The sequence below is a fragment of the Quercus robur genome, chromosome 7 (genome assembly GCF_932294415.1).
Source record: "Quercus robur chromosome 7, dhQueRobu3.1, whole genome shotgun sequence".
In the NCBI taxonomy this organism is placed as follows: Eukaryota; Viridiplantae; Streptophyta; class Magnoliopsida; order Fagales; family Fagaceae; genus Quercus; species Quercus robur.
This window is the reverse complement of record NC_065540.1, coordinates 5019818-5031869: the sequence shown is the minus strand read 5'-3', so window position 1 is coordinate 5031869 and position 12052 is coordinate 5019818. Positions and strand designations below refer to the sequence as shown.

Here is a 12052-nt window from a genome sequence, read left to right as displayed (position 1 = left end):
ATAAGACATGCATAATAATAACCTTCACATACAAGGGCCTAACGTGACCAAACGTAGAAACTGAACTAAAAGTTTCATAAGGTGGATACTTGGATCAAACACTTCACACCAACTGCATCCAAACAATTAAACTATTCTGTTTCCAAATTTTTGTAAATGATGAGTGAAAAACTCAAATAGGAAAACGATGGAATAGAGTTGGTAAGTCCACAAGCTAAGTTTAGAGCATTCAATTAATTTAAATGGCTCAATACATAAACATATAAGGATAAAATATTATTTTGTCACCTAAACTTCACCAAAAAAATTTCTCAAAATTTTATAATTTATTTTCTCATTCTTAAACTATTAAAAAATTTTTTTCATCCATAAACTATTGAAAAAAAGTTCTCTTTTCATTCATATTGTTGTCTTTAAATTATTGAAAAAAAAAAACACTCCTTAAAAAGTATTAAAAAGAAGAAGAAGAAGAACTTTTTAATGTTTAGGAGTGAATAACCAACTTTTGATAAAGTTCAAAAATCAAAATAACATTTAACCCAACATATAATTATCAATAAGTTTACATGCACAAGTATTTTTATAATTGTAAACTTGAAAAATTACAAATAATAAACTCACATGAAAATCAATGATAACTTATCATCTTTTTGTATATTTATAAAACTTTTTTTTTTTTTAGAGAGTTTCAACTTATGACGTCCGCTTCTGATGATAACTCTTTATTATCAGACCAAGACACTAATCAATTTTTTATGTAGACGGGGATTGAACCTCAAATCTCTTATATAACCATTAGAAACTTTATTAGTTGAACTAACTGGATCCTGTGTATATTTATAAAACTGGTTGTGATATGTGGCATTAGTCTGTCCACGGAGTGAATGAGTGATTTTAGTAAGTGATTCAACTGTTTTCTACCGACAGTATATTTCATTTTTAAAAAAATAAATAAATTAAAAAAAAAAAAAAAGGAGTGGAAAGAAAAATAGTTCAAAAACAAGATGATGATAAGAACTAAAACCCAATAACGAGGAAAAAGAAAATAGTTTGGATCTAACAGTGGATGTTGACTAAACCAGCCAGGTCGGTGACTGAAAAAAAAAAAAAACCAAAACAGTGGGTGGTGAGTGGGGACAGAGGAAGGACATAAAGAAGGGCCGCACGAGGGGGCACTAAAGAGTATACAGGGGGGCTGCAGTGGCCGGGCTGGGGGTTCGTACTCCTCTCTCTCTGTCCATCTCCTTTCCTCTTAAACGATTCTCGCTGTCGGCTGACTTTGCACCTACATTTCTGTAGTGTAGACCCCGCAGCAGCAGGCATCTTCATCATCTGTCTATCTATCTATCTATCTTTACTTCCAAAATGTTCAGCACCACACGCTTGTATGCACACTTTGACATAACTTAAATAGCCTTGAAGCAAACAATGATTGGATTACTTTTATTAAGTCCTTGGGGGTCAATCCTGTGTAAGTGATGTAATATAATTACATATTGATAAATGTGTAAGTTGTGTCCAAGTGTATAAATAAGCACACATGCATAAAAGAATTGATCTTTAATTACCACCACTACGTATGAGTTACGCTACATTTACTCACTCGCAGTCTCACAATACACTTGACAAATTTAATCCCTTTTTTAAAGACGCAACTTATTACACAAACTTATTAAAATGGTAAATGAGAGTAATTATTGGGTACTTTAGAAGTATTATAAATGCGTACCTCTCATCTCACATAATTGTCGATTTTACTAATTAAATTTATGGTAGGACTTACAATTCATATGAGAGAGAGGAGTACGCATTTATAATATTTTGGGAGTATTCAATAATTTTCTGATAAATGGTAAGAGATGGAAATAAAAGTGATTGTTCGCCACCAAAACCACTACATCTTATGTAAAAAATTGTCACAAAAATTGTGTCATCCTTTTGTTTGCTCAACCTCTCATCCAATTAATTTACCCTCTTACTTTGTGTGCATGTTGAAATGTTTATAGGAAAAAAATTGGTATTTACTGAAGTTGTAAATTGTTAGTAATAGATAAAAAAGTAGTATCAATAGTGGGCCGAAACAAGAATCAATAAAAACTTGTTAATTTAACTGGTGTGAAAAATTGTTGTCAAATTTTGTGTGCAATAATCATTACTCATGTATACTGGCCAGGGCAAAAGCAATAAACTAAAATCATGTGTATTTGTAACGTGTAAAGATAAGGGAGTGAAGGGGATTCGGCATGAATATAATGTGAAACCGACTGTTTACCTCTAAGAAATGATGCGATAGACACAGAACTGAGAGAAGAGAGTAGCAGACATTTAATTAGCTTTGACTGGAGCGCGCAGAGGCGCACGTGACCTGTAGCAAAGTAAATATACATAGAGGAGATAGCAAGAAACCTCTTCATACCACACAGATATGTGGCTGTGTGATAGATGCCGCCAAATGCCATGTGATTTTGTGGCAGTGTCTCATTTTCTTCGTGAGAAGAATTTGGATTGGAATCTCAAATGCCATGAGATTCCCTTCCATTGAATCACACTATTCTTTTTTTTATGTAGATTAGAACATATAACATTTAAAAATCAAATAAATGTTACTCTCAATAATAAAATAGTTTTTATTAGTATTAACAAGCATGTTAAATTTTCTATCAATTAGTTGTTTTAATATTTGATTAATAAATTCATGTTTTATGTATATTTTAAAATACACAAATTTTGGAATTTAAGTATTTTATAGAGATTGATATATAGTTATTGCTAGCTAAATGTTTTGAAATTTTGCAAGTATGGAAGTTATATAGAGATAATGTAATCTAATGGTTGATTTGTCAAAATATACCTTTCTTAAAAGAAAATTAAGAAGTGTAAATTTATTTAAGTTATAAAAAGTGTAATTTCAAGTAACTTTGCTAAAAAAAAATTAAGGAACTTAACTAAAAAATTAATCAAGTAAGAAAAAAGGTATCTCTTCTGCTTAAAAATTAACCTCCCCTTGGTTACCCTTTATTATTTGTTTGTTCCAGTCTTTTCTCTCTGTAGTCAAAAGTTAGGTTCGTTGTTCTTTGAAAATGAGAGTAAGAACTTTCCAATTTGCCCCCGTCATGAGTCTTATTTGTCACTACCTTTTCCGTGAAAACTTGATTTACACTTTCAATTCAACTTTACATGGTGGTGGTGATTGGTGAAGGTGAAAAAGCAATGCCATGTTTGAACCAGTTTGTTTTTATTTTATACATTGTTGGGCTCTATGATTATTATAAAATAGTACAAAATATGGGAAATTCAAGTTTCAAAAATGTTTTTAACACATGAAAACAGCACCATGGTGTGGACGTTTGAAAAAACATGAGTTGTCTATCTTGAGGGGGTCTGCTCTCTTTGTGGAAGTAAAACATGTATACGCTCCACATGACATGAGATAAGGCTAGCTAGTGTTTTGTGCTGGACACATGACTTTGGGTACACTTGTTTGGCCATTTCAGTGATGCATGTTAATTTTAATCATTGTTGACTAGTTTCTTTCTAATTTCCCAATATGAGTGGCTATATAATTTCGTGCAAAATTGAAGTTGCATCAACAAAAAGTGTGAAGTCCTTGTCTGAACATAATTATTTGAAGCATTGTGTGTACGTACTACTATTAAATTTCAAGTTGATTGGTTATGATCTGTTTTCTGTGCATGAACCATTAGGGAGAAATCCTTTTCTCATTCATTGCTTGGCATGAAGGGTCAACCATCTCAATTGGTGTGGAGCATCGCAAATTTTGTTGCATATAAAGAAACATTTAACCAAATGATGGTGGGATTTCAGGAATCTGCAGGGTTCCCAAAACCATAAACAACTTAAAAATCTTAAGAGGATGGTCATAGTAAAGAAAAATAATTCTCATAATTGATGCTTGCTCTTGTCTTATGTTTCCTTAGCATAAGGCCCCAAGTGCTGATGGGTGAAAAGGGGGTGGGGCGACCATTGTGAGTCTGTGACTCATCGCCTGGGCATGACCATACGGGCACTCCCTGCTAGAGAGCATAAGGCTGCAAGTGATTAGATTGTCTGAATTGACAATTGATACTTGATTTTAATGTATAAGTAGAGTGATAAAACATTATCGCATTATGGTACTGGTACGTACTACATTATTGCCAGTACTAGATGTTCCTCGATGCTTCTACACGAAACAAAATTCTCTGGACCGTTTGTTGACATAAAAATGGCTTAGTACAACGATCCAATTCATTGACAAGAAGAAGATAAAAAATGAATATATACATGTACTAGAACACGTTCATTTTATTTTTCTTTATTTTACCCACCAAAAAAATAAAGTCTTTTGGAGTTAAAAACAGAGGGGGAAAACCGAAAAAGAGAATTTACCATTTCTATACTACTGCACGTCTATTTTGAAAGATAGAACAGAGAGTCAGAAGAGAAAGACCAAGCAACAACTAGTTATTAAAATAATGATATGGAAGCTAGAAAGGAAAATATAAATAGGAAGGAAGAATTATGATGGAATGTATGTCTATATCTCCTTAACATTAACAAAAATAGCTAATGTTTTGATACGATAATAAAGAATAATTATAAAGAATAATTATCATAAAGTGAATGTAGATTTCAAATCTTATGACACACACATATATATATATATATATATATATATGTATGTAAGTCGTTAATCCATTTCCTAAACAGAATTCAAAAAATTAATGATTAGGGATGACTAATTCTAACACAACCTACCTTGAAAATCGGGTAACAAAGCAGAATCCCTGTCAATCTCATCAATCCGTTGGACTTTAGGTCAACTCCAAGAGCTCACAGTGGCTTCCATGATCTCACAGTGGCATTGCTTAAAAAAAAAGGAAGAGAAAATGGACAAAATGGGAGCAGAATATAGAGAAATAGTAAAATTACACCACTCCAAAGCTAATCTATACTAAGCTTTAAGAGCATTATAAAAATAGAAGAAGCCAGCTTACTTTGCCTAATCAGATAATAGTAGACAAGGAAACAAAACTAGATCAAGAACCCATTTAATGAGCCAATTTGCTGAACATTATATAAGGGTGTCACTAAAAAAAGAAGAAAAAACGATGCTACAGTTTCTAACATAATAACAAAGCACTCCTAATATACATCCCTGTAGATATATAGAGTAATTAAATTGAAAAATAAACCAAACTAAGAAGAAGCAGAATCATCATCAAGACTCTCCACGGTCACGCCAACACACAAGCATTGCAATGCAACGCCTGACGATGTAGAATTTAGCACGCTGTTTCTTCACAATATGGCTGCACTTCTGACCAAAGGATCTGCAGGGCTCACACGCGTGCTGATTATTAGTGAAGTTTATGTTGCTTTCTTTCGCTGCTGCCATGACTGTTGTCAGCTTCTTTTGGCTAGCTAAGCAGCTAAAGCTACCTACTATTATTATTGGGTATAGTAGAGACAGTAAAATATGGAAGTGCAGAGAGCAGAGGTGGGAGCTTTGCTTTGCTTTATATATATATATATATATATATATATATATATATATATTAGATTATAGAATAAGGTATGATTCTGAGTTAGGCTCCTCTAAATTAGGTATGGACTCAAAACTTTGTACCCACCAGCTGTCAGGCAGGATATATAGTGTTACATTTGTATATATGATATTATAGACAGTGACAGAATGGGCCAATGGACTAAATATTATTTATTCACTCAAACCCCACTATATTTTTTATATACATCCATAATTACAAGGGTCGGAGAATTTGAACCTTAGCTATTTTCATCGAAAATACTATGAAGTATCAACCAGTCGAGTTGTAAAGCTCTTGTTCACTTAGTCCCCACTTTCACCTTTACTGTGCAAAGTAACCTTTACAAGTTCCAACAGTCAACAGTCCCACCATTGGTATAAATGAAGTTCATACCATATCTAGTTCATAAGAGTTAAATAATAATAATATCTTGCCCTTCTAGATGGCGGCTAATAGATGATGAGTCTTTAACTTTAAGAATAGAGCCTGATAGATTATGTTAGGATAATATATATATATATATATATATCTGAATATTACTATATATATTGTAAACCATGATTATTTTTTTAAATATAATAGACTATAGTAATTTTATAACACCAAATGTTATACTAAGCCAATTGTATTTCATTGGGTTCATTATATATCACACACAATTTACAATATAAAAAATGTGACAATTTAGGCTAGCTATAATTGGTGGACTTGGACCTTTAAACCTTAAACATATTAATACTTTCTGTCTCTCATAGAGAGTAGGAAATAGATAGGTAACTGAAAGATTGATTATGCGTTGATTAAACAGGCTTTGACCATAATAAAAACGTGTGTCTAGTTAATGATCAAAGGGGAGAAAGTTAAAGATATTTGTACAAAGCCATAATGCATTGTCATGGGGTGTCCTCGCAATTATATATGCATATGTGATGTATGCAATGTTTGTGAAATTGCCAGTCAAATTAATGATTATAATCATGATCTGATGAGGAAGGAGAAGAATAATGAAACTTTCATTACTTAATCATTACTTTGATTTCTTACTGCATTATTTTCCCATTTGGGTTAGTGTCTGTTTTATCTTTTATGTCTGCATCAGCATCATGGAAGAATTGTCATGAAGATTGATTGGTATTTTCAACTGCATTTCTGCTCTACTTTTAGCTTTAGCTTTAGTTTTTTTTTTTTTTTTTTTAAGAATTGAACTATTATAATAAGTGGGAAGGGGGTTTAGATTGAAATTACAAAACTCTTGAATTTTTAACTTTGTTTGGCATAACTAAGATTGTATTCACCTAAAAAGAAGAGAAAAATTCAAAGATTAGCATTGACTAATTGATATTGGATTTGTTTGATGATGTTGATGTTATTGATGCAAAGCAGTAATAATCTTTTTACTTTTTTACCATTCCAAACAATGGATCCTGAAGTGGGGCCTGCCATGTGCAATGCCAATTTCAGCATAAAAGTAAATTTGTTCTTAGCCGGGTAACCTTTCAATGATGGGTCTCCATCTCTCATGATCTAACATTTAAATTTTATCAAAGACAATTTCATCATCATTTGCTGTGATTTTAACCAAACTACTTGCAACTTTGGATTGGTAAAGACTAAAAGGCATTCGGAGTTCTTGACTCAGTGGGGTCACTTTCTTTATTGGTATCTTTCCTTTTTCTTCTAAAATATTTGGGGAGCATGTTGTCTTTGACCTTATTGCAATTTGGGCCATTTAAGTTGAACTTCTTTTGCTATAATAAAACGTATAGATGATCGAGCACAAATTGGTAGCTTTAGTCACATCCTAAATAAAATTGTACCTTCAACTTTGCTAACTTTTTAAAGATACTTTCGATATTGTAAAAGATCTTGATAATCTTGCTTAGTTGAATATTCTTTCTTTTGTCTCAGGGTATTTTTTTTTTTTTTTTTTCATTTTTATAGTTAGGAGGATAATTATCTTCATTGTCACCGTTGTCTTCTTCTTTTTGTTTTAAATGCCAAAAAAAAAAAAAAAAAAAAACCGATTGTTGGGGCTTTGCAATTGTGCAAGTGCAATGGGTAGAGGAGTGTATCGGTTTAGTTGTAGGGTTTTCTCTTACCTTATTTGATTGAGAAATTCTAAACCCCAACCCATCAAATGTGTAGAAACCAATCCAACCCATATGAATTGGGTTGATAGATGATGCTTACATCTTTTGTATATTATTAAAAAAAATTGGGTTTTCATAAGTTGTTTAAATATTTTGTTCCAATAAATTATTACAATTCACATATAATATGCCTAAATTATATATTAAATTTCCAAATTCATTAAAAATAATTCTCAAAATACCAATTTATATAAAAATAAAAATAAAAATAAGAGTCATAAAATAAAATTATAGATATGATGGGTTGGATTAGATCAGACGGGTTAAAAAACCTATCAACTCCAACCCGCCAACCTAAACCATCGAGTTGATTTCATTAAGTTGGTGGATTAGGTGTATACCCCTAGCTATGAGCAAGGACCCCAAGAGATATTAGATTTTTCTATTTTAGATAAGTAGATAGTGAGATAGGGGGAATTGTGGATTATGCATTGGGTCAATTATTAATGTCTTCTAAGATTATTATAGCGGCCAAAAAAGTTTGGGAAGCACCTGGGTAATTGTTGCTAGACAAGATTTTTTTAGGCTTCCTCTGTTGAAATGGTTGAAAAGGAGCTATGCATGGTTGTCAAAATCTTGATATGGATCTTACGATTCTACAATTTTATGATCTCACCTGCCCAAAACGATCCGGATCTTTCAAAGATCTTTGCGATTGTTCAGAATCGGTAGAATCATACGATTCTGATGATCCCAGACAACATTGGTTTCTTGTAATCTTCTTTAACTTGATAGAAGGCTTAGTTGGATCCAAATGAAAAATAAAATCTTAATAGACCAAGTTTTTCCACTCTAATGTAGAGAGAGTGTCAGTTGGACCCAAATAAAAAATATTCCAGTAGATTGTCACATTTTGACGTTTTTGGCCTCTTTAAATAAATGCTTATAAATGGATGTAGTGATGTATAGTAATTATATCAATGAATGTGTAATTTATATGCTTATTTAACATACTAATGTGTATTTTTTGTTTTTTTTCTCAAATAATGTAGGATTTTACAATCCACGATCCGATCCTAAGATCTACGATCCCACCTACCTCTCATGATTCTATATAGGATCCCGATTTTAACAACCTTGGAGCTATGAGTCCCAAGCTACATTCAAGCATCCTTATATTCTTTGGAATATTTTTTTTCCACAAGCCATCTAGCTTCTTTGGCTTTACATAAATTATTTTTTATTCCAAACTGGAAGGGTTGAGAACAATATACCCACTCCCACTATATAAAGGAAGGAGCAAGATTTTATACAATTGTAGCAAATAACACAGACAAACTCCCAAGAACACAAATGCAAGTGAAATGAAACAAACCACTACTGGGATGAATCTCAAGTTTTTCAAGGAATTTAAGGACCACTTCTAGTATCATGGTTAAGCTCTAGGCCCTTAAAGATGATCGTGCTCTAGTTCTGCAACTAGAATTTGACAATATTAATGTAGAAATGGATGCTGAAGTAATTGTATCTATGTTAACCTTATGTTGGAACCTCTATTATCTAATTGCAGGAACCTAACGAGGATCTTCACTAACTCCATAGTAACACATATCTTCAAAGATGCTAATAGATGTGCAAATAGTTTAGCTAAATTGGGTGTTGTACAATAAATAGACTTCCTTATTTTGAATGACCCACCGCCTGTGGTAGAACCTTTACTGGCTTTTGATAAAACTGAGTTATTTTGTAATAAACTTGCATGTTTATGGCTAGTTAATATTATGAGCATGTTTCACCAAAAATAAAAGAGAAGGGGAAGTGAGGTTCGAACTACAAGCAAGGGACACTACAAAAGTTGCCATTACCCATTGACTAGTGGCGGAATCAAGATTTGATTTCAAGGGGCAAATCATCAATATATATATATATAGAGAGAGAGAGAGAGAGAGAGAGAGAGAGAGAGACCTCATGCAAGAGTGCATGAGGCCCTGCCATGTGGCGCTCTAATTTTGCATTTAGCATTTTTTTTACTTCTTTTTATTAATTATTTTCTACTATTACCCCAAAGTTTACATTAACTTATATTTTAATGTTATCTCATTAATCTCCCATTGATTGTCTCAACTTATACCACACATTTCTCTATTCTTTATGTTTTTTAGCATACCCACTATTTTAGTATTAAAAACAAAAGAAAAAAAATTAAGGACTAATAGTAATAACTAACTAGATAAGGCACTGGGGAGAGATATAGAAACACAAAAATATTGTGGACTATTAAATGAAACGCACTATTTCACTATTACCAAAATAAAATACCTGAGTTTGACAAATTATTTGTAAGAGAGAGAAAGAGGAATCTGAGGGGCCACCTCTTTCATATTGGCCTCCCACCACCATCAAGCTGCTGAAATCTCTAGGGTTTTTTATTTATTTATTTATTTTTAAATCATTTATATGACATATGCATATGTACTTGCTCACACCATATCTTAATGTTGCACTATCGATGAGTGGAAGGTAATGAGAGAGTTGGGCATACTTTCATTTCATGGTATACAATCTGTGAACACAACACAAATTAGTTGATTTTCATGGTCCTGTAACTCTTTTGCATTTATTTTGGTTTCATGATTTTTTTTTTTTTTTTTTAATTAAGCTTACCTTGAGAAGGCTACAAATATGTAGTGAAACTACTAAACTAATTTTTAATATCTCAAAATGTATATATTTTGTTACTCAAATTTAGATTTTTTTTAATTATAATATATGTATAATATTTTCCAAAACCGTCTTACATAAAATATTACAAAATTATCCATGCATCGCACAAGAAACTTACTAGTTTTATATTAAAATATGCATATGCACTTGAATATATATTACTTGAGACTAATATGAAATATAAAAAAGTCATTCATGAGTGATATATTAGTGTAAAAAAAGAAATAATTATCATTATATTTTGTTTATTTGTCTAGGGTTTTTTTTTCCACAATAATCGATTTTTATATTTTTGTAAATAAAAATTTCATTCATAAATATAAGGATATTTAATGATTACATAGATACTAATTACAACTTCCGTAAGTTTATATTATTATGTTATTATTCATAAAACTTTATAAATAGTATAGATTATTACATAAATAATTTGAGGTTCCATTAGTTTTTATTTATTTTTAATAATCTATTAGTTTTAATTTTATATATATTTTTTTATGAGAGAGAGAGAGCTCTAACACAAAATTAATATTAACATTTATTTGGTGTGCCTTAAATTTTATATCACTTTTAAAATGTAACAATAATGTTCTTTTTCCCCTTTCTCCCCAACTTCTTTATTTTATATTATTTTCTGTCTTCATTTTCTTACTATAGATTTTGAGCATTAAAAGATAAATAGAACAGAAAATGTTTTTTTTTTTTTTTAAATGAATTTTGACATGTAAAAAAATGATAATAGTATCATCAATTATAAGTATGATATAAAAGCAATATAGCACATAACAAATACATAAAATAAATTCATCAAAAAGGAAAATTTAAAAAAAGATCAAATTATATAAGATGGGTGAGAAGGGGGAAAAGTTGGAAGTCCAACCTATTAAATTTTTATTTTTGACGGGAGAAAGGTTAGTCACCCCCTACCATCTAGCTCCTTCTTTGCACTGGTTATACTTGAATCTAGAGATAATAAGATTTTGTTGCACTCAAGAAGCATTAATCAAAATTTCCTTTGGGCTTCTTCACAAAAAAGAAAATTTTATTTATTTATTTGGGCTTGGATAGGCTATCAGGTAGTGCAGCCTGGGAATTCAATGAGCCCAGTACTAAACATAACATAATCATGTGAGCCAGACTACCCATAAACCACTTTCTGTTATTGTTGAAACTTGAAACTTATTAGGCCCAAAGGGAATAGCTACTCATTAGACTCAACCCCATGGTTGTTCCCAAGGGACTTATAAAAAAAATAAAATAAAATAAAAAATAAAAAATAAATAAAAAAAACCTTAAAGCTGATTAAGATGTTAAGGTGTACCATTTTGCTACAACAAAAGCTCAACTGATTGCCCATTGCTCATCCTGACTTGAACAGATATGCAGAATAAGAAAGCTTTCCACATGACATTCAAATTTGAGATAATGTAGACCAGGCATCAAGATTGGTTGTGGGGGTGTCATTCAACAAAAATGAAGCTCAGAATTCTAAGGGGTAGTCGAATGCATAAGAAATATGAGAGGATAAAACTTTGTCAAAGGCACTTGATTCAATGGAACAAACACCACTTTAGACATGTACATAACAGATTTGAGAAAATTCAGAGGCTTCACAATACCAGAATTAATGTGCTTAAAGAGGAAATCGATGAGTTGATGGAAAGTGAGGAAGTAATGTGAAACCAGAGA

The 12052-nt window shown here is 31.6% G+C and overlaps 1 protein-coding gene and 1 long non-coding RNA gene across 2 annotated transcripts; both read right to left on the bottom strand.

The window, feature by feature from the left end:
• Positions 1 to 3758: 3758 nt before the first annotated feature.
• LOC126691870 (uncharacterized) lies at positions 3759 to 4547 on the bottom strand. The gene is made up of 2 exons (XR_007644853.1): positions 4148 to 4547; positions 3759 to 4034 (listed from the first exon to the last, which is right to left on the bottom strand). It is a non-coding gene; the product is annotated as an uncharacterized LOC126691870 (long non-coding RNA).
• Positions 4548 to 4970: 423 nt separating this feature from the next.
• On the bottom strand, positions 4971 to 5513 carry LOC126691869 (small polypeptide DEVIL 16). The gene has a single exon (XM_050387136.1). It carries the CDS (start codon positions 5396 to 5398, stop codon positions 5222 to 5224), a length of 177 nt encoding a protein of 58 aa, XP_050243093.1. The 5' UTR covers positions 5399 to 5513; the 3' UTR covers positions 4971 to 5221.
• Between the last annotated feature and the right edge of the window lie 6539 nt (positions 5514 to 12052).